Consider the following 22,971-nt stretch of genomic DNA (forward strand, 5'->3'; position numbering starts at 1 on the left):
TCTGAGTAGCTAGGATTACAGGAGTGAGCCACTAGCTTTCAGCTCAAGAGTGACATTTGAGTTTAGTTCTAAGGCAAGCAAGGTGGTAGAGTGTTCCAAGCTGAAAGCAAGTTCAAAGGGCATGAAGTTGGTTTCCAGAGGAAATGAAGAAAGGGAGGGCAGCTGAAGCCCAGTGAATGAAGATGAGAGTAACAGGTGATGGAGTCGGAGGTCAGGAGGGCTAACTGAAGCAAGGTCTGATGTGCATGAAGCTGGATGAAGTCTCTAAAGGCTAGAAGTAAAATGGACCTTGGGGATCTATTTCAAGCCTCACATTTCTTCAAAATCCTGGGTAGGAGGGGGGTGTAGGTCCGCTGGTAGAGTCTGCTTGGGCTCAAGACCATGAATTTTCTCCCTTACACCACCCAAAAAATATTGACCAATATAATCCTGAAGAAACTCCTCATGATTGAAGAATAAGCTTGGGCCAAGTGCTGGTGGCTCATGCCTGTAGTTCTAGCTACTCAGGAGGCTGAGATCTGGAGGATGGTGGTTCAAAAGCACCCAGAGGCAGGAAAATCCTGGAGACCCCATCTCCAAACTAAGTAGCAGAAGACACACACACACACACACACACACACACACACAAATACAGCTTTTGTCTGTGCCCCAAATGATGGCTGAAGATGAACTGAAGCACTGTTTTCTCATGGCTTCTTAAGCCATGTAATGCATCTCCATACACTAAGAAGGCATATGAAGATAAGTGACTGAACCTAACATGTGAAAGTCCTGGATTTTGGACCTGGAGTCCAAAACGCTAATTCAGTTTCTTTATTAAAAAGGCAGTGTTGTATTACTACAACCTTGTAATGAGAGAAGTGAGGCTTAGGGTAACATGTCCAAGTCGACTAACCTGGTCCAGGCTCCACTGTCTAGCCTTTCATGGCACTGACCTGACATACTCCTTGTGAACAGCAAGTAGCTTTATTAAAAAGCCCTCAGTCGGGCTGGGGATATAGCCTAGTGGCAAGAATGCCTGCCTCGGATACACGAGGCCCTAGGTTCGATTCCCCAGCACCACATATACAGAAAACGGCCAGAAGCGGCGCTGTGGCTCAAGTGGCAGAGTGCTAGCCTTGAGCAAAAGGAAGCCAGGGACAGTGCTCAGGCCCTGAGTCCAAGGCCCAGGACTGGCCAAAAAAAAAAAAAAAAAAAAAAGCCCTCAGTCGCTGGGCACTTGTAATCCTAGCTACTCAAGAGGCTGAGATCTGTGGGTTGCGGTTTGAAGACAGCCCAAGCAGGAAAGCCTGGGAGACTCATCTCCAAGGAACCATGTAAAAGTGGAGCGGTGGGGGCCGGAAGGTAGCTCGATGAATGGCAAAGTGCTTGCCTTGCAAATGCAATGTTCTGGGCTCCGTCCCCAGTACCAAAAAAAGGGGGGGGGGAGTGGAGCTGTGGCTCAAAGTAGTAGAGCACTAGCCTTGAGTGCAAAGCTCAGGGACAGTGCCCTGAATTCAAGCCCCACAACCCCCCCCCACTGCCAAGAAAAGCCCTCAACTTATACAGTACATGTGTCAAAGTCTAGATATGAGGCAATCTGGAGAAACAGCAAGCACACTCAAGCGTGTAGGCACACCCACACAAGCACACTCACCCTACTACACAAGGGCAGCTTCAGATAGCCAATGTGGAGTTGATATTGTTTTCTGTTGGAACTTAAAGCCTCAGAGTCCAGCTCCGTCGTCAGCACAGCTTGCTCGCGGATGAACCCAGAGTGGTGTGTAAAGGTCTTTATGGGTTCAATGAAGGTGCTGATGGCCGATGAAGTCATGGGGTCTGGAACTGCAAGGATGGGGTGATATTATCCAGGTGGATGGCTCTAAAACACTGTACCGATCACCTGGGAAGCTTTTAAAGAATAGAGTCCCAATTTGGCAAATGGACTGCTTGTTGGGAAGTAATTATTACATCACATTAAAATCCTTCGAGTTGAATCATAAGGATATCCTAAATGTGGAAGATTGCTCTTGATACCCGATGAAGTATTTCAGGTGAGATAGCCTTTGAGATGTTTTCAAGTAACTCAGCTATGTGTGCACGCGCACACACACACACACATCTGCACACAAGCTCGTCCCTGAGCATGAGCCCACTCAAGTGTAAAAGCAAATGTGGCAAGTGCAAGGACTAGTAAATCTAGTGAGTTCTATATGGCTTCTCATCTTTCCAATTTTCAGCTTTTCTGTGAGTTTAAACGTTTCAACATGGAAGGTCTCAGCGTATGTCATCCCCAGAAATTCTGATTCCGTCCATCGGGCCAGTGATTTTTTTTCTGGGATGAGTCCTGTGCACCCGAGGAGGATGAGGGGAACGAAGGGAAGACGACGCGGGGAGTCCAGAGGGCGACCCGGACCGGCTCGAGAGCGTTGAGCCGCTAGATTAACAGCAGCAGGCGGCAGCAGGCTGGAAATCTGGGTTTCTGTTTCACCGGAAGGTTTTAGCTTTGTGTCGGGGATGTTCATGTGCAGCAGCGCAGGGCGCAGACCTTGGGCGGAGTGGGGTTGGCGAAAGGGCATCTTTGGCTTGGAAGTCAAGTGTAAATGGTCCTCCAGAGCCTCCTGGCTCTGTGCGTGTGCTGGTACCCGAGTCTCCCGCTCTCGGCTGGTGCTCTACCGCCTGGGCCACACCTCCACTCGCATGTGTTGTTTTGTGCTGGCTGGTGAATCGCAGTTGAGAGTCGCTCGGGCCCCTCAGGTCTCAGCCTCCTGAGTTAGGTAGGTGGCCTGACTGGTGCCCCCAAGTTAGTTGCGGTTCGTGGATCCTCCTGTGCCTAATTTAAGAAAGATTGGAACCGGTCCGTCCCGTGGACTCCGCCAAACAGTTTGAGGGGCAGCTTCCCGTGGTTGGCGTCCCGTCGCCCAGGAGACGGACGAGTCCATTCCTCTGCGAGGGGTGGTCTTGACGCTCGTGCCCCTCCCGATCCACAGCACAATGCCCCGAATGCACCTCCCGGTGCCGGGAAGCCGTCGGTGCCGCTCAGAGGCCCTTCGCATCGCCGTGGGGTCGGGAAGTGCCGGTGCTCGGCGGCGGAGGGGCCCCGCACCCGGCGCGCACCCCCCCCGCGTCCCGATGGTACGGCCCGGCGCGCGCGCGGGGCGGGACGCGGGAAAGCGCTCCGGGCCGAGTCGACGGGCGCCCCTTTCCCCCGGGAGCTCCGGGATGCCGCAGACGGACGCGTCCCGTCAGGACCTCACGCGATGGAGGAAGACGAAGAAGGAGCCGGTGCGCCGCACGGTCAGCCAGATCTGCCCGCCCCCGCGGCGGCCCCTGGCGGTGGCCGACATCCGCCCGGGCATGGAGAACGAGAGGCTGGGGGTCGTCCGGGACTCCATGTTTCAGAACCCGCTCATCGTCAAGGTGAGGCGCCCGCCGGCCTCCGGGGGTTCCACGGCGGCGGACGGGGTGACGGGGTAGACTGAGGGAGGCCGAGCCCTGCTGGCGGGTGGAGGCCGCGTCGGGGGGCTCCGGGGCCCCGGCCGAGCAGCCGCGTCCGCGTCCCGGGGAGAGAGGAGGAGGAGGGGGCCGGGGGAGAAGGCGCGAACCCCGGCCGCCCCGGCCGCCCCGGCCCCCGGAGCTGCGCTTCGAGCTCCATCGCCCCTGCTCTAGGTCTGGTTTCCCCACGACGCCTTCCCGGGGCCACGGGGAAAATCCAGTTAAAGTTGGGCGGTCGCGGAGCTGCCGGGGACCAAATGCACCGTGTGCCACTGGGGGGCGGTGTGCTTTTAAAGATGCGGCCGTTTCCCAGGCGCGGTGTGGGGGGGACGGGAGGGGGTGGGGGGCCGCTACAAACGACTCTCCACCACCCCGGCGGGGGGGCGGGGCGGATTGGAGCCCAGCGGTGGTGGTGGTGCCTGTTCTTGCGGCTCTGATAAAGGCAACCTGAGCTCTCTTGCCTCTGCTAGACGTAGCTGAGCCCATCGGCTTTCTCTTGACTCTTTAACTAACTTATTGGCTTCTGGGTAAACGTCTTCCCTGAGCTGTGCTCCTCAGAGAAAGGATAGGGCAAACGACCCTGCTTCAGCACCCTTCCATCTACTACATCACCAGAGTGCAGCGGACCCTGCACTTCCTTCTGGGTGGAGAGAGCCATTCTCAGCACACAGACTGAAGTTTTCACTCCTTCTAGGACAAGGAGAGAAATCAAGTCTACTGCGTGTGTGTGTGTGTGTGTGTGTGTGCAAATGCTAGCACGCGCAGGTGCTTGGTACTAGGGCTTGAACTCAGGGCCTGTGAGCTGTCCCTTAGCTTTTTCCCCCCTCAAGGATGATGCTCAATTACTTGAGCCACAACTCCACTTGAAGCTTTTTGGTGGTTAGTTGGAGTTTGAGTGTCTCAGGGACTTTTCTGCCCAGGCTGGCTTTGAATTGCAATCCTCAGATCTCAGCCTCCTGAATGGCTAGGATGGCAGGGCATCGTGAAATCATTTTCCAGAGTGAATTATTGTGTGGCATCTACTCCAATTGACAAATATATATGTATTATAAATATATGTTTGCACACAATTATATACATATAGTGTGTACATGCTACAATATATTTAATGTATGTTCTCCTATGTGTAAAATGTGGGGTATGGACGTGCAAATTTCTCCCTTTTCTTTCCCATTTGGCTGTGCCAAGGACAACATTTGGCCTCTGGGTGGCACTAGCTGAACACCTTCCAGCATGATTCCTGAACTGGAGCTTAGGGAAAGAAAATGTACAGGCCCTGACTGATCTGCCAATGGATTCTGTCTTTGGGTGGTTGTAGGACTGCCCCGGTCCCCACTGACCCAGAAAGCTGCAAGGTCCACAACCTCTGAGCACTCTGGGGAAGGCGCCCCGATTCTCTTCTCTCATGGGGTGGAAAGGGGGTGGCCATTCCCTCTGACTGTCTTTTTAGCACTGGGAACTCTGTAAGGTCCTTCCGGCAGGGGCTAGATGATGTCCACATTCCATGTCTTCCATCACATCTGACCGAAATAAACATTGAGAGAGAAACTTTTTCTAGAACCTTCTTTACAAATGACTTCATTGATGCCATCTCTGTCCAGCATAAGATCCTAGATTAGAAACTATGTTCACTGACTCCCAGCCCAGCATTATTTTTGCCACTTTTAGCAGATACCTATACATAGTAAGCAAAATTTGAATTAGGGAACATTGGGGGCTTGGGTTTTAAAGAAACCAGGGGAGAAAATTGAAAGTAATTAAGGTTCTAGAGCATGGAATTCCTTTTTCAAAATTGTTATTAGAAAGGTGATATACAGAGGGTTATAGTAACATAAGTCAGGCAATGAGTACATTTATTTTTTAAAAATATGATTATAAAGGTGAAATAGAGAGGGGTTACAGTTACGTAAGTCAGATAAAGAGTGCATTTCTTTTTGGACAGTGTCACCCCTTCACTCTCTTCTCTTCCAGTTTCTCCCTCCCATCCCCACCCACAAGTTGTAGAGTTCATTTTCAACACAGCATCTAGTGAGTACCAACTGCTACATTTGTTCATCCTTTGTCCCTCCATTTCTGAGCCTCCCTTTACCCCCCAAAAGAAAGATAAATGAACAAAAAAGCCAAAAAGAAAACAAAGACAGCAAGAAAACAAAAAAACCCTCTTGTTTCCATTTGAAATCCATTTTTGACATTACTGGAATTTCTGTTGTTTGTTTCATGGATTCCTTCCTTGCGATTTCTTGGTTTCACTGGTCCCAATTTTCAAGTCTTGAGCTAGCATGTGCATCTTCATTCTATGTGGCAGAGGGCAGGAGTCCTGGGCTCTGGGTGTGTCAGCGGTGGATGATGGGAACTGAAATGTATTTTGGGTTTTGCTGATGTCTGCCTGGAGGTATGCATCTCTGTGGAGGAATGTAGCACTTTAGAAATAATCGCTTATTTCACCATACTGGGAGCTTGTTGCACAGGTTGTTTTTCCCACTGAATAGAATCAGCGATTTTTCCATTTAAAATGCAGAGACACAGACCGAACAAACACAACATCGGTGTTTTCCCACCCATAGAATTTACCAAGACGTGTAGACATCCGTTATTCAAGAGCATGTCTGCAAGATGCCACAGTTAACCAAAGGAAAAATGAAAAAAACTCGGGCATCTAAGCAGAATTCCAGCTACAAACACTCAGCACCTGGGTGCCTCATTTAAAACCCAGCCAACTAATGAGATTTAATTGAATCAAGACAGCCACAAAAAGTGCTGTAAATGTTTTCATTAGCCAGAGCCTCTCCTCTATTGTATGGAGCTATTTTGCAATTTCCCAGTTTTCCTCCAATGTGACTTTCTGGGAAGAATACAATTAAATAGAGAAAGAACCAAGCTTTTCCCTTCTTGACTCTCATTTCTTTCGAATCCTGTGACTCAACATAGAATCCTGCAACAATGGCCTTCAAGGCTCCTTCACAAAACCTGTCAGGGTGCACCCTTCCTGCCATCGGGACTCGGCTGATATCCTGTCAATACAATTATGGGGAGAGACTGCTTGGTTTGCTCCCCTGACAGCCTCGAAGCTTCCATCACCCTGGAGAGGCAGGCTGCACACAGGGGTGGAATTTATTCTATTGAGTACCCTCAGAAAGTGCAAATGATCATGGCACCTGATTGTTTTCATAATTTATTACCGACTTTGTTTTTCTGTAGGGGGTTTTTGTCACAAATAAAAAGTGCATGCATTTGTAAAATAGAGCCAGACAATCACAGCATTTGGAGCTGGGAGGAAGCTTGCAGACATCTGATCTATCTTCCCTTTTAGAGGGTAAGGAAGGCCGGCCACGGGAAGAGAATTACCTAAGCAGCCGCTGCTCTGTTGGGATGTCAGAAGTGGGACGAGACTCTGACTCAGCCCCATGGGGTTTTGTTTTTGTTTTTTCCTGTACAAGGGCTTGACTCAGGGTCTCACCATCTCCCTTGGCTTTTCTGCTCAAGCTGATTCTCTATCACTTGAGCCGTACCTCCACTGCCAGAATTGGAGAAGAGTTTCACAGACTTACCTGTGGGCTGGCTTCAAACTTTGATCATCAGATCTCAGCCTTCTTAGTGGCTAGGATGACAGACGTGAGCCACTGGTGCCTGGCTCAGCCTGAGCTCATTTGGTCACACCCCTTGATTTACTTATTCATGACAACTCAGGTTGCTTATATACTGTATTATTAGCAGTCACCAAATTTCACTAATAAATCTAATTTCAATACCATCTCACTCAATATTTCTTTCACAAGGAGCTCTCCTGACTTCTTGGTACTTGTTGACAGGCAAGAAATACTTCTTAAATGTTTATTAAGTGTCCTGAACCGTCCTATGTTCCCTTTGCCCACAAAGAGATAATTGTGTAGTATTTAATTGGGGGGGTGGAACACACATACACACTCACACACACACTCACACGCATCTTACACAGCAGTGACCCTAGAAAAGGTACTCATGAAATGCTAGCTGATCTTATTTTTGAACACATTCTCTCTCTCTCTCTCTGTCACACACACACACACACACACACACACACACACACACCCCATGTCATGGGTCACCCCTGTGAATTTTCCAGTAATCTACGCTGCCCAGAGGGGGCTCAGGTTTGAAGAGAGGTGGTGTCCTAGGCAGGACTCGGCAAAGCTTTCTGGGAGAACAGACCTGGGACTGGGTCTTGAAGGATGAGAAACACAGGTTCATCTCAGAAGTGAGGAGACTGGAAAAAAACCCAAAAAAACAAAAAACAAACCTCAGCCCCCTGGGACAAAAATGATTCTTCCTGTCAGCTCCTTAGTGTTCACAGGTTTTCATCTCAACTCAAGTGCTAGTTCATGAGACTCAGTGATGCTTCTGGAATCATCATTACCATGAGGAAGCATTTATTTTGAATCAATGGGTTTGAATGCATCTGTATAAAATTAGATGAGCACACCAATAGCTTACCAGCTGTAATAAATATTGCTGCTTGTAGACATAAACACATTGACAGAGACAGTGAAAAGAAAGGCAGGGTGGTGAAGACACAGTTGTGCAAGTATCCCAGCATGGGTCAGTATTTTATTACAGCTGAGTCCTGTGTGGAAATGATACATGTGACTTTATCTGCTTGAGAGAATATATCTCTGGTTGTTCAACCCCCTTTGCATGCAATTACAATGTAATAGAGAATGAAATGTGAGGAAGGAATTAAAAACAAGCTCCTTGTCCTCGTGGTCCAGCTTTGGCTTATTGGTTTAGGGAGTACGGTGTGTGTATCCCTTTCACACTATCCCCGAGCTTTTCTGCTCAAGGCTAGCCATACCACCACTTCTGGTGGTTAATTAGAGCTAAGCGACTCAGAGTCTTTCCTGCCTGGGCTGGCTTTGAATCCTGATCCTCAGATCTCAGCCTCTTGAGCAGCTAGGATTACAGGTATGAGCTACTGGCCACCTGGCTGGTTCATTTTTTTTTTTAATCCATTCTTCTTATATCAAAGCCTCCCCCTTTCTGGCACCCAGCAGCATTCCTCAGTGAGCAGTAGTAAACTAACCACTCTCCCTCCTCAGGATTGAGGCAGTTCCAGACAGCAAAGCTACCCACTCTGCTGGCTTTTAATGGATGCCCCAGGGGTAGCTTGTCTAACCTGACCACGGAGCCCACCTTCTTCTTTTTCCCTCTGCAGAAGGGATGCTTTGGCTGTGGAGCCAATCCAGAATCCAGTTTTATCCCACTCAATTCAGCCATCCCCCAATTATGTCAGAACTCTGCTGTGGACTGGTGGGAAGGCCCATTGAGCCAATCAGTGGTCACTTCTAGCACCTTCCAGGGCATTGCAGGCTCAAGTGCTGCTCACCATGTATAAGTTAGGCTGCTTGCTACTTCCTTCCTTCCTTCTTGTTGATGCTACTAGGATTTGAATTCAGGGCTTTCTACTTACGAGGCAGGCATTATACCTCGAGCCATTTTGCCAACTCTTTTGGCATTGGTTATTTTTTGAGGTAGGGTCTCACTTTATGCCTGGGCTCGCCTGAGCAATCTTCCTACTTGTGTTTCTCCCACGTAGCTGGAATGGCAAATGTGTGCTACTGTGTCCAGCCATTGATCAGGGCGGAGTCTTGTGAACTTTTTTTTGTTGTTGTTCTTTTGGGTCTGGTTGTTTTCTGTGATCTCCAGATCTCTGCCTCCCAAATAGCTAGAATTAAGACTTCAGCCACTACACCCAGCTTTTTCCATTAAAAATAATTTTTAGAGGAGACCAAGGTGGGCATAGAAAGGGAATGGCAATCCTGCTATTCAGTATATACCATGTGGAAAATGAACGGTGTGACGTGGACAGGGAGGGGAGGGGGAAACTGGGAGAAAGTGAAGGAAGAACTGACCTTTGTCCCAAAGAGAAATGTACTCATTACCTGAATTATGAAACAGTAACCCCTCTTTACAACACCTTAATAAATAACAATACAATTATATTTTAAAAAAGCAATGCTGGGATTTGAACTCAGTCCCTAACACAAGCTAGATAACTGCTCTTCCACCCAGCTATATCTCAACCCTGTTCTTATTTGAAAGACCAGCTTCTCTCTCTCTTTTTTTTTTCTCCTTATAGTATGTGTTCAATTGTACAAAGGGGTTTCATTGTGATATTTTCAAACAGCTGAAAGTAGAGCTCTGGCCCCACTGTGGTAGAGCACCAGCCTTAAGCAAAAATGCTCTGGGACAGTGCCCAGACCCTGAGTTGAAGCCCCAGGACCGCCTGCCACCCCAAAAAGTTCAAACTTATATAAAATATAGTGAATTTATAATGAGACAAGTGTTCACAGCCCCCCCCCTTTGTGCTGTCATCGAATAATACTGTCACCACCCCATCACAAACCCTTTGGCCCTGGTGCCAATTGGTATATACTGGTTGAATATTGGTGTTTAGCCCCTGCGTCTTGGGCAAGTGACTTAATTTCCTGATCCTGATTTTCGAGTCTAAGACTTCCCTTGCATATGGCACAACTTGTAATGAAGACTGATTTAGATGACACGATGATACTATGGAAAAGATAATGACATTCTGGAATTACATCAGTGGTTCTCTTTTGTTTTGGATTGGTGCCTGGGGCTTGAACTCAGGGCCGAGGCACTGTCCCTTAGCTTTTCCACTCAAGGCTGGTGGTACTCTACCACTTGAGCCACAGCTCCACTTCAGGCTTTTTGCTGGTTAATTGAAGGTAAGAGTCTCAGAAACTTTCCTGCTCAGACTGGCTTTGAACCACAGTCCTCAGATCTCAGCTTCCTGAGTAGCTAGGATTACAGGCATGAGCCATGGCATCCAACTTAAAGAAATGATTTCTATATCCATCTCTTTCTGTGTCCTCTCTTCTCAGTCGATGTTATTTTAATTTTCCTACTTTTTCCCCTCAGTGATATAGCTTACATAAGTTTGTTAACTTATGCCTGCAGCTTGTCTGTCTCTAGCCTCGCCTACATTGTAGTTTAATGAAAATCAAAAGCATTTCCAGGACCCAACAGTGCCGCTCAATAATTTATTAGTTAAACTTATTCACATAGAGGCTGGTTTGTTGAATAATCTCTGACTGGGATAAAAGGGTTATTTTCCTGCTCTACCAAGTTCCAAAGGTTTTGTTTTCCTCTGCATGGACTAATCTACGATTTAAAACAGAATTTATTGTGTCCACCAGAAATTAACTCACAGTGAGCTAGAGTCTTGTCATAAACCTGGTGCTCTCATCTTGGCACTAAATACTGATTTCAGGGAAGTAAATACATTGGCTTTATAAATAAAATAGCTGTAATTTCCCATCCACTAATTTATATTTTTTGTGCCAGTACCAGCGCTTGCACTCAGAGCCTTGGTGATTTCTCTTAGGTTTCTTGCTCAAGGTTAGCACTCTATCACTTGAGCCACACCTCTCCTTCCGCCTCTTTTCCTGACTGGTTGAAAATCAGATCTCTTTATTTTGTCTGCAGGGACTCACTTTGAATCTTAGTCCTCTGATCTCAGCCTCCTGAATAGCTAGAATGACAGAAGTGAGCCAGTTTTCTGTCCCCTAATTTAAAGGCACCTAAGGGGTGGTCAAGAGACAGACCTGGGCCACAAAAGTCACTGCCAGCAGCCCAGGAGGAAGAAGAGCCCATCCAAAGGATTGTAGGCAACAGAATGAGCTCCAAAGAGGGATTTCTGATTTTCCATTATGAACCCAAGAATACATATTGTGAGACCAATGGATGCAGGAGCATGTGAGATAAGTTACATTGTGACAGCTAGAATCCTCTATGTTTTGTCCAGAAGAGTCAGGGTGGATGCTCAGAAGCCTTTTGGTTTTGAGCTGTGCTCTCTGCAATAGACCACACGGCTACCCTTATCACTCCAGTTCACTGAAGCTCAGAGACACATAGCAATGGCCCACAAAGACAGGGAGCCCCAAAAAGATGTGGACAGAGGTGATCTTTTGTGGCATTTTCTACACAGAGAATTACAAAGTTTGCTGGCTGCTGACTTTGGATGAACTTTGACTTGAAGAATATTGGTGGAGGATTCAAGAACTGTAGAAGTAGGGGTTGGGCAGAAATAGATTCTGAAGCTTATGCAATTGGAGGATTTTTTTTAAAAAAAAGAAACAGAATAAAAAGTGATACATTTTGGAAATTACATCCAAGGGCTAGTGGGTGATAAAGCATCCTTTATTTCTGGGTAAACCAACTTCGGAGTGGAAGCCGGGAGTTTTCCAAGAGAAGCATAGCATAGCCAGCAGTGGTGGGCTAGGTGCAGGGTGGGTGCTAGACTTGAGAGATCTCAGTTCTCCTCTGGGCTACAGTTCACTCATTCACTAAGGGTTGCACACTTCCCTTGCAAGCTGTCCTGAGCCCAGCCTTCGTTGGCACATTGGACCATTTGCAAAATATTCCTGTTCCATACCCAGCTGTGTGTTCTTTCTCCCTGCAGCATGAAGCTCTCAGGTCCCGGAGAACACAGTAAACTCAGTGGTCCTGACTTAAGGATGAGCCAGGGTACAGAGTCCTGCTGCCCTCAGGAGGCTGGACAGCCCGCTCTGGAGGAAAGGGTCACTGAGCAGGTGCCAGAGGTGGAATGTGTGTGTCCATGTTGGGTTGGGTGGTGGGAAGAGACCCATCTAGGCAGAAGAAGGTGTTTGTAAAGAGCCAGGAGGAAGCGTGGGACATTGGAGAAAAAGGGGCAGGTATCTGCTAAGGTGCACTGAGGAAGGGAAGCTGTGCAGGATGTCCAAAGCCAGAGAGATCTGCAGGAGCCCAAGCCTGGGAATAAAGGAAACAGAACCCAGAGGCCTGGGGGATAGGGCTGTGCTTCACTCCCTGAGCCAGCTACACACACACACACACACACACACACACACACACACACACACACACACACACCCGAGAGCCAGTGTGTCTGAAGGCCGGGATGGATGTGTTAATTCCATCCAGACCTCATCCCAGCCAGATGTTTGGAGCATAGATAAATGGTGGGATGTGTGTGTGCATTGTCCTGTAATGGTTCAAGGTTAGCGACTGCGATTTGTGTATTTCTTTTTTTTGTCTTGCAAGTTACCCAAGCTCTTGTGTGAACCACTCCAAATTGTCACCAAGTCGTTTGAGGGAACCTGCAGGCGTGGTTCTGAGGGGTCCCTTTGGGCTGATGGCTGCTGGGCCTGGCAGCTGCTTCTAAAACCTCTATAAACTGTCACTGAAGGTTTTGCTTTCTCTGTAGGCACCCAGTGGGCATAAAATTGGAGGCTTAAATAAGTCTTTAAAAAAAACCACAACCAACTCCAAAAAGGAAAGCAAAGAGCTCAGTCCTTTCTCGGGCAGCACTTGGGGCTGGCAGACCACAGGCCTGACTTCCCTAGCAGCAGGGCAGGGAGGCGGAAGCTGAGCTCAGAGTCCTGATTTCTAGTAAGCTCCAGGCTGTGGATCATTGAACCCACAGATAGCAGCTGTCCACTGTGGATCGCACCACCTTGGGCCTGCTGGCCTTGTGCTGGCCCTTCTGATGCATCGTGGAACTGTCTCTTAGCTTTAAAAAATTTTTTTTCATTCAAGGTTGGTGCTCTACCACTTCTCCACTTTCTGGCTTTTTGGTGGTTAGGTAGAGGTAAGAGTCTCATGGACTTTCTTGCCCTGGGCTGGGTTCGAATCTTGGGCCTCAGATCTCAGCCTACTGAGTGGCTAGGATGACAGGTGTGAGTTTTCAGAGCATGAGGCTGACCACTAAGTTTTAAGAAAAGGCAAGACATCCAGAGAAAAGGAGCCTGAATATCTACGTTAGTTGCAATGCGAGCCTCCGTTGGCTGGGGAAAGGGGGGTGATTCCTCCATCCAGGCTAACCAGAATTGTTTCAAAGAGGTGTCTCCCCTTCTTCCACACAGGGTCCCCTTCCCCTCCCTACCTCCCTAATCAGAGAGAGCAAATTGTTATCAGATTAGCGCCAGCAATGAAAAGCACAGTCCGCTTCTCACCCTCATAGTTAGCATTTAGATAGCCTGGGACAGGGGCCCGCACAATGAGCTTCAAAGCCTGGCTCAGGGCAGCCGAGGGATTAATTTCTTTAACCAACAGGCCTGATCTGGCCTAACTCATTACCCTGCCTGTCAGTGTGGATGTTGTAGGCGATTGAAGATTATACCATTTAGGCTTTTCTCTTGTTTTCAGCCCGAACCCAGGGCTATTGAATTACACATTGTGGCAGACACCCCCCACCCCCAGTCAATACTCAGTGGCCTGAGGTTCTAATTCTGCTTCATTTAAACTTCATCAACTTTTCCAATCAAGTGGAAGGATCCGAAATAGGCTCTCTGAGCAGAAAGGCCCGACTCCCTTTGTCAGATAATTTATTCTGTTTCCCCACAACCACCCCCCTTGCTCTTTTTCTCTCTCTAGCCCTGCTCCCCAATCCCCTTTCCGTGCCCCCCTCCCCTGATCCAACACTGAAAATGAGATTACAGTATTTAAATGACTATGGTAATCAATCTAGGGACCCAGTGCTGAGATTGAGGTTAATTTTTCTTAGCAGAACAAAGAAGCATGATGCCTTTGGGGATATGGAAGTGCAATCTGGGGTTCTTGCTTATGTTTCCACCCCCCCCCGAAATTGCAGTTTTAGGAGTCTTTTCTTGTTGCTAACTAGGCACCGAGTGTGATTTTTTTAAGCCCCTAAGAGAGCAAAAAATGTGATTTTGAGTTGATAAACAGCTAACGGCCTTCAATCAACAATTTTAATAGGAAAAAAGAAGTCACTTACATGGTAGGAGTACAGACCTATGGAAAGAGTGATCATTTATGTTATTTATTTTGAAACACACATGGAAAAATTTCCCACCATGTTATATCTAGTAATTATAGTCGCACGACGCGTCCGTGTACTTAAAGTTTTGAATGAAGAGTCTTGTCACTCGGGCTGGCTTCTCTCTGGCAGTTCGTGCTGCTATAAAGTTGAGATTCTTGTCATATTTTGGCTAATTGGGAACGGGGGTCACTCTATCTTTGAAAATCTACATGAAAGTATTTGTTCAATTGGTACCTAAAGCTGTTGCAAGCTGGCCAAGTCATTGCAGCTTGGGTATCCCTCACCCAGCTTCTAAAATGGAATCTTGGAATGGCTGTATGTGTATTTCTTTGTCTTCCTTTGCTAACTGTCAGAGCTGTTTTACATGCTGCCACCGATGTTACCTTTTATTTGTGTCAGGAGAAAGGGTTTGACAAGTTGGGTATACAATGTTCCTTTGGTGAGGCCAATTTTTCCTTGCAATTTTGAGTTGGGAAATGAAATTATCTTGCAATGAAATGAGCAACATTGTTTTTTTGGGGGGACAGACTTATTAGAGGAGAGAGAGAGGAAAGAGAGAGAGGAGTCCAGAACTTTTATTTCCTTGCAGGATTCTGAAAACTCTTCATATGTTTTATTAAAAAAAAAAAAGGTGAGATTTGATTTCAGTGCCTCCTTGAGGAGAGGGGGATGAGAATCAACCGGAATGTCTTCAAATAGGAATGCTTGGAATTCTGGTCTCCCCTCCTGACTCCCCGGAGTTATTAAAAAGACTGGAATAAATTGTTGCTCCTCTGGATTATAATGACTTTCTTTCAGACCCTTTAAACTGTGGGTGAGTTTCTTGACAGTCGACTGCATTTGCAAAGCAAAATATTTTAATAATCATCATCAGCCTGAGCAGTAACAGCAACAGCAAAGCCTTATGTAACCTAGTTTGCCAAGAGTGAAGTTCCCCCCCTTCCCTCCTCCCTGCACCCCCTCCTCCTTGCACCCCTATATCCGTTCTCCATGACTGTTTGCTGAAAAAGGAAAAACCATCACGCCCTTTGTGCTACCAAATTCATTTGGGGCTGTAGTTTATGGTGACATTTTTCTTTCTTAAAGCAAATATTGACTCACCATGGGGAAATTAAAACTCCATTAGGTATTGCTACATTGTACAGCGGGCCGCATTATAGCAGTCAAGCTACTATTAATTGGTTTCTTCCTCAGAAATAATTCAGGGAGGGCAGAGCGAAAGGGGAAAGAGAAGATGGATGGAACCCATAATTTCTTAAAATGACACCATCTAAATCAGCACAGGTGATCATTACGTGGCTATTCATCTAAATATAAAGAAGACGCTGCCTAATAATAGGATGAATTTATCAATATAAAAAGCCTGCACTTGAATTATTTCCAGGCTGGAGAGAGTACATTTTAAAACACAGGTGGAGCTGGGTGCTAATAGCTCACGCCTGTAACTCCTGGCCACTCAGGATTCTGAGATCTGAGAATCACCGTTTGAAGCCAGCCTGGGAAGGAAAGTCTGTGAGATTCTTTTTTTTTTTTTTTTGGCCAGTCCTGGGGCTTGGACTCAGGGCCTGAGCACTGTCCCTGGCTTCTTTTTGCTCAAGGCTAGCACTCTGCCTCTTGAGCCACAGCGCCACTTCTGGCCATTTTCTGTATATGTGGTGCTGGGGAATCGAACCCAGGGCTTCATGTATATGAGGCAAGCATTCTTGCCACTAGGCCATATTCCCAGCCCTCTGTGAGATTCTTATCCCTAATGAACCAGCAAAAAGCTAGAAGTGGAGCAGTGGCTCAAGTGGTTGAGCGCCAGCCTTGAGCAGAAAGCTAAGGAACAGCCCAGCCCTGAGTTCAAGCCAGTCTGGAATGCAGGTGGGCCAGCTTTGTCCAGGGCTGGGCACCTTGGAACTGGAGCACGAAAGGTCCTGTTCTCAGATTTTCCTGAGTACTGGGAGGGAAGCATTTGCTGGCTAGTCCTTTAGTTTGTAAATACCCCCTCCCTCCTTTTTTTTGGTCAGTACTTGAGTTTGAACTCAGAGCCTCATGCATGCTAGACAGGTGCTTGAGTCACACACACAGCCATTTTTGCTTCAGTTACTTTTCAGATGAGGTCTTGTGCTTTCTGCATGAACCAGCCTCAGACCACAGTGTCCCTACCTATGCTTCTGTGTGGATGCCATGCTTATGGTCACATGACATTCTCGCTGTAAGTGTGTCTATGTCCGTATCTTCCCTCACCCCCGCTTTTTGTGTTGGTACTAGGTCTCGACCTTAGAGCCTCATACTCTTGTTTAGCTTTTTCACGCGACCCTAGTGCTCTACCACAGCTCCAGTTCCAGCTTTTGTTCTGGTTCATTGGAGCTAGGACTCTTGCGGATTTGTCTGCCTAGGCTGGCTTCAAACCTCACTCCTCCGGTCTCAGCTTCCTGAGTCGCTAGAATTATAGTTGTGTGCCACGTGCACCTGGCTACACTCTTTTTTTTTTTTGTCCATGGGCACCTGGCTACACTGTATTTTTTTGGTGAAACAAGGTCTAACTATGTAGGCCAGGCTGGCATGAAACTTTCTACCTACCTCTGCCTCCCGAATGCTAGGATGGCAGGTATGCTCCACAATCAAGATTCCCTTTCTGTAAGGACACAGTCACATCAATAAGAGATTAGGGCCTCACTCTACTTGAGTATGACCTCATATTAACTAATTATAATAACACTATTTCCAAATAAGGGGACATTGTAAGGTAGTGGGAATTAGGTCTTCCATCTATGAATCTTGAGGAGACACTGGTCAACCCTGGACACTCTCCATGGATTCCCTGGCCCAGCGCTGCTGAGCAAGCGAGAGAAGCCGTGAGGTTCTTTCTGAACACTGCTGTGCAGGTGCATTAATGGGCTGTTCTCTTGCCAGCTGTTGTTCAGGGCTCTGAGACGCAGGCATGCCTGGTGCTGAGGCCCTCAGGACTCCCATATTCCCATGCTGGGACATCTTTGGTATGGAAGCTCTGGTGGTGTTGGCTTGTCAATGTCTAATGTGGAAACACGCACACACACACGCACGCACACATGCACACACAGTGTCACATGCCACCTCCAGCGGTAACCAAGGCAATGGTTTTGCATTCTTTTGAGTACAGAGCCAAAGCAAGCACTGCCAAGATGAGTAGAGAAAGAGTAGAGAAAGGACTTATTATCTGCTCGGGTAAGGAGAGCAGATGAATTACCTCCTAAGCAAGGCCCTCCATAGAGGAAGCCTGGGATTTTATTTGAGACTATGCATATTCATGGGGGGAAAGGGGACACATTCCAAAGTCTGCCTTGTTGAGGAGTCATTCCTGAGTTTGCTTACTTTCAGGTCATACTTTGAGAAGGAGAGGTGGAAGACACCTTTTGGGGGCATGCTTAGCTCAAGGCCATGGCTAAGATGACAGGCAGGAGTGCCTCTGGGCATTCTCAGCTTGTTTCCTAAAGTTTTAGCTAAAAATGAAGGAAAGGACATTTGGCAGGTGCGTTCATACAGGAGTGTTCCTCTAAAGGGGCTTCCCTTGATTAGCCACTAACATAACCATTGGCCCCCTTCATGTTCCATGTAGATGTGACTGCTTTTGGTGTGGGGATAAACAGGTCATAGTACTAGAGGCAGCAGGATCCCTAGTGTTGAAACGGAGGCCCATCTTGGGGGCACTGTGGACACAGTAAGCATTTGTGCGCTGTGGTCTCCTTTCCAGAGAATGACTCAATGGCAATGTCATCTTTTTTGGTATTTAACCCTTAATATAACTAACTTGGGTTATGAACCATCTGTAAGATATTCTTTGAGGAAAGACCCTAAAACATACTGATTTTATTTTCCCATGGACCTATTTGTTATCCATCTCTGCATCCATGCATGCATCCACCTGTCCATCCATCCATCCTTCCATGCGTCCGCTCATTCATGATGCGTACACGCACGCAGCCATGAATCCATGTCTCATCCATCTATGCATGCACCCATCCATCCAGTCAACAGCCATTCACTGTCTAGTAGAAAACTCCTTTAAGAAATATCCATAGTGTGTGCTAGCCACGAGACTAGGCATGAGAAAGACATTGGTGAGCAAAGGTTGACCCAGTCATTGCCTTTGCAAAAGCTTAGTGTCTAGTTGGCAGATGAGCATTCATTGAAGAATCACAGATCAGTGTAAGGTTGTGACCGTGATATGAGTGAAGAAGTTCAGGGCCGTCTAACTAAAGTCTTCCTCGTTGAGAGATGAGGGAAGATTTCTTGGAGGAACTGAACATTGAGTTGAGATGTAAATGAGCAGGAGAAGACTGTTACAGAAGGTAGGTAGAGATGGGAGGGAAGGAGAAGGGCCCTGGGTAAGACAGAGAATGAGGGTATGGGACCATGGAAACTGGAAGCAGGCTGGAGTGGCTGGCTGGGAGGTAAGAGATTGGGGTTTCCTGGGACTGGACCATGCAGGGTGTAGACCCCTTAAAGAGTTTGATCTTTAGTCCAGAGCAGTGAAGACTAGTGAAAACCTTTAAGCAGGGGCTGGGGACTCAAGGTGCTGGTTAGAGATCAGATTGGCATTGGGTGGAGATTGGATTGGGGGGGGGGCTCCAGCATGGCTTTGGGAAGACCACCTGGGGGCTTATGAAGTAACCCAGGGGAGTCCAGGCCCTTGAGGAGGTGGCTGGGGAGGCAGAGACACATGGGCAAACTGGGGCAAAATGGAGGAGATCAATAGAAAGGACTCACGTAGCTGTGGATAGAGTGGGGAGGTATAATGTCTAGGCGGAAGTCATAGCTTGCTTTTGGGTATTTCTTGCTAATAAGTGTCAGGCTTGTGGCAAATCGCTGATGGTTTGCTATTTCTGCATTCCCGCCTGGATGACTTTTATCACCTCCCCCCATTGTGCTCCCCCCCACATGTTTTCCCCTCTCTACCCGTGTGCCCTGTGCATCTGGCAGGTTCCTACATACTCTTTACATCTTCAAGAAGTTTTCTTCTGAAAGAGCTTTCTCATGTCCCAGCCCTTTCTCTATGCCACTGTCATTTTGCACACAGCTGACATTGTTGAAATCTGTGTCTCTGTACCTGAAATCACTCAGGGCCTGGCACTTGCTATGCAAAGTCTATATCACATAAACCATACCCCTCGACCTTGTTTGTTTTTTTTTTTTTGGCCAGTCCTGGGCCTTGGACTCAGGGCCTGAGCACTGTCCCTGGCTTCTTCCCGCTCAAGGCTAGCACTCTGCCTCTTGAGCCACAGCGCCGCTTCTGGCCGTTTTCTGTATATGTGGTGCTGGGGAATCGAACCTAGGGCCTCGTGTATCCGAGGCAGGCACTCTTGCCACTAGGCTATATCCCCAGCCCTTGTTTGTTGTTTTTTTTTTTTAAGATTGTTTTTCAGATAGTGTCATACTTTTGCCGAGGCTGGCCTTGGAAGGTGATCCTCCCATTTCCACCTCCTGAATAGCTGGGAATACAGGTGTGCACCACCACACATGGCTTTTTCACTTCATTATTTCAAGTTCTTGGTCTGTTTGCCACATAAAAGAGTGAGTGACTGTATAAGAGAATGGATGAATAAATACATCAGTGAGAGTCTCTTTAGTGAAAGTCATTGCAGTAAACCAGGGGTACTTACACTGTGGCCCAACTTTGTTCTTGAGGAGCTACTCTACAAGTCCAGTATCTTTAGTGACCCTCCATTACCTATAGGATAGCATCTAGACTGCAAAAAACTTGGCAGCATATAACAGAATCTAAACTTTCTGTGTAACAGTTTCAAAATTAAAGGTAATTATCACTTTAACGCTGCTTCGCATAGACAAAAAGAAACAGGAAAACAGGACTCATTCAGAAGTGAAAACTGTTATTGAGACAAGCCTCATGAATTACACAGATTTGGAACTGGCAGTCAAGAATTTTTTTTTATTGTTGTTGTTTGTTTTTATTTCCATAGTGCTGGAGACCAAAACCAAGGGCCCCATGCACAGTAGGCAAGCACTCAACCAATGAACCATGCATCAAGGTGTTTAACACAGTTGCTTTTGCTGAGGGACACTGAGTCCTTCCTTGGGCCCATGAATCATCTGAGGGTCGGAAGGCTTGACCTCTCAGCCTCTACTTGGTACCTCTGTCCATTGCCCTGGGCCAGGCACTCAGGCAGTCACTTTTCAGCCATCTTAAGATCCAGGAAGACCCTCACCACCTGCCAGGTGGCGGCAATTCTTATTGTAACAGGCCTGTTTTGAGACAATGAGCAGAGCACCTGTGTTTGCTGTGAGCCTCCTCTGCCCCCCAGAACACACCCATGACTGGAACCACTTATACTTATGCAGACTTCTCTCCGCCTGCCCTAGTTCTTTGTTTATTTAAACCTATAACTCATGTCTGTACCCAGAAGAGGAACTGAAGTCAGTTTTCCCTCTACTCCTCAAGTTGCCTAGTAAATTTCCTTTCTCTGCCCTTCCTTGTAACTTGACTTTTTACTTGTAGTGTTGAGCAAGTGGCTGGACCTGACCTCTGAAACTCAGATGGTTGAGTCTGGGGCTTAAAATCACCAGTTTCAGTTGGGTGCCAATGGCTCATGCCTGTAATTCTAGCTACTAAGCCACCCTAGGCAGGACAATTTGTGAGACTCTTATTTCTACCAAACTACTACTAAAAAAAAAAGCCAGGAAGTAGACCTGTAGCTCAAGTGATAGAATGCTAGCCTTGACTAAAAAGAAGCTCAAGGATAGTGCCCAGGCCCTGAGTTCAAGCCCCAGGACTGGCATTAAAAGAAAACAAAACCAAACAAACCAAAAACCCAAAACAACCCTAGCCCAACAATCAAGAATTGAAAGTGACTTAATAACTATGCTTAAGATATAAAGGGCATTATGTTCACAATGAATGAAAAGATAGGAAAAAGAACCAATAAGCCTGAAATGAAAATTCTGGAAGTGGAAATACAATATCTGTAATAAAAAATCACTTAAGGGTCTCACTCAGTAGCAGAAGCTAGACAAGAGTCATAGAACTTGAAGATATGTCAATAGAAATTATCTAACTGAAAAACCACAGAAAAAAGTGGGTATTCTTGCCAGGGTGCTGATGGCTCATGCCTGTAATCCCAGCTACTTAGAAGGATGAGATCTGAGGATTGCAGTTCAAACCCAGCCCACACAGTAAAGTCTATGAAACTCTTATCTCCAACTAACCACCAAAAAGCTGGAAGTGGAGGTATGGTTCAAGTGGTAGAGACAGTGCTCAGGCCAGGCACTGGTGGCTCATGCCTGTAATCCTAGCTAACTCAGGAGGCTGAGATCTGAGGATTGAGGTTCAAAGCCAGCCCAGGCAGGAAAGTCCGTGAGACTCTGATCTCTAGTTAACCAGTAGAAAACCAGAAGTGGCACTGTGGCTCAAGTGGTAGAGCACTAGCCTTGAGCTGAACAGCTCAGGGAGAGTGCCCAGGCCCAGAGTTCAATCCCCACAACTGGGGAGAGAGAGAGAGAGAGAGAGAGAGAGAGAGAGAGAGAGGAGTGTCCAGGGCCTGGGTTCAAACCCCAGTATAGGCACAAGTGAAAAATACTGGGTAGTTCCCAAGGGACCCATGAGGAAATGTTAAAAGGTCTGAAATGTATTTACTGAAGAGATTTCCCCAAATTTATACAACCACATACTTTCACATAATCCCAAGTAAGATATCTTTCAAAAAGAGCAAAACCCACATCTATGCACAGCACAGCCAAATGGCTAAGAACCAAAGATGAAGGAAAAGACTTTTGAAATCAGACAGAAAAATGACACACTGTGTACAAAGAAAGAGCAACTCAGGTGGTCATTGACCTGTCAGGAAACAAGAACTTGAGGAGGTTCATTGATTAGAATGGCTAGTACTTTAAGTGAACAGCAGAGAGCAGGACACACTAATAGTGGGTCTGGATGTGGCGTGGGGGTGGGAGGCAAGGTGGGATAACGGAAGAAAAGCATGGTTCCGCAGACAAAGCAGGGTAGGATAGAGTCCTGGGCTTTAAAGGCGAGAGGTGGATGGCTATGAACACACATTTGAGATGGTCCATCTTGGTGGAAGCCAGACCCACCTGTGGACTTGCCTGTGGGTTGGGCCTTGAACGATCTGCACCCTTACCCTCTTCTGTTCCTTGCTATGGGTGGAGTCTTGGACAGCGTTTGTTACCTCCACAATCCTCAGCTCCTTGTCTACAGAAGAGCCGATCTCCAGCATGGAGGGGGTTGCAAAGGTCACATAAGAAAAGTGGACTGCTAGTATGGCACTTGCCTGTGATCACAAGGCCCTGGGTTCAATTCCTAGTACAAAGAAGAAGAAAGGAAGGGAAGCGAGAGAAGGAAGGGAGGGAGGAAGGGGAGGAGAGAAGAAGGGAAGGGAAGGAAAGGAAGGGGAAAAGAGAAATGAATGTGAAGAGTTCAGTGCAGAGTTTGGTAAAAGCAGCAACGGGGTCTGATAAGTGCTATCACTATGATGATTATTGCACATACCTCTTCATGTCTGTAGGGAATTGACTTCAGGATCCCCACTGGATATCAAAATCTATGGATCCAGCCAGATACAATGGCTTATTCATGTAATCCCAGCTACTTGGGAAGCTGAGATTGGCAAGGCTTGAGACCAGCCCAAGCCAAAAAGAACATATCTCAACAACAAAAAAAGCTGGGTATGGTGGTGCATACCTGTTAT

The 22,971-nt window shown here is 47.1% G+C and overlaps 1 protein-coding gene across 1 annotated transcript in view; it reads left to right on the forward strand.

Annotated features, from left to right (window-relative positions):
• Positions 1 to 3,193: 3,193 nt before the first annotated feature.
• The window catches only part of Cfap77 (cilia and flagella associated protein 77), a 107,987-nt gene continuing 88,209 nt past the window's right edge, over positions 3,194 to 22,971 (forward strand). Inside the window, exon 1 of the mRNA XM_048345479.1 lies at positions 3,194 to 3,399. Coding sequence (XP_048201436.1) covers positions 3,202 to 3,399 — 198 coding nt within the window. The 5' untranslated portion in view covers positions 3,194 to 3,201. The remainder of the gene's footprint in view (positions 3,400 to 22,971) is intronic.

The sequence above is a fragment of the Perognathus longimembris genome, chromosome 1, assembly GCF_023159225.1.
Source record: "Perognathus longimembris pacificus isolate PPM17 chromosome 1, ASM2315922v1, whole genome shotgun sequence".
Lineage (NCBI taxonomy): Eukaryota > Metazoa > Chordata > Mammalia > Rodentia > Heteromyidae > Perognathus > Perognathus longimembris.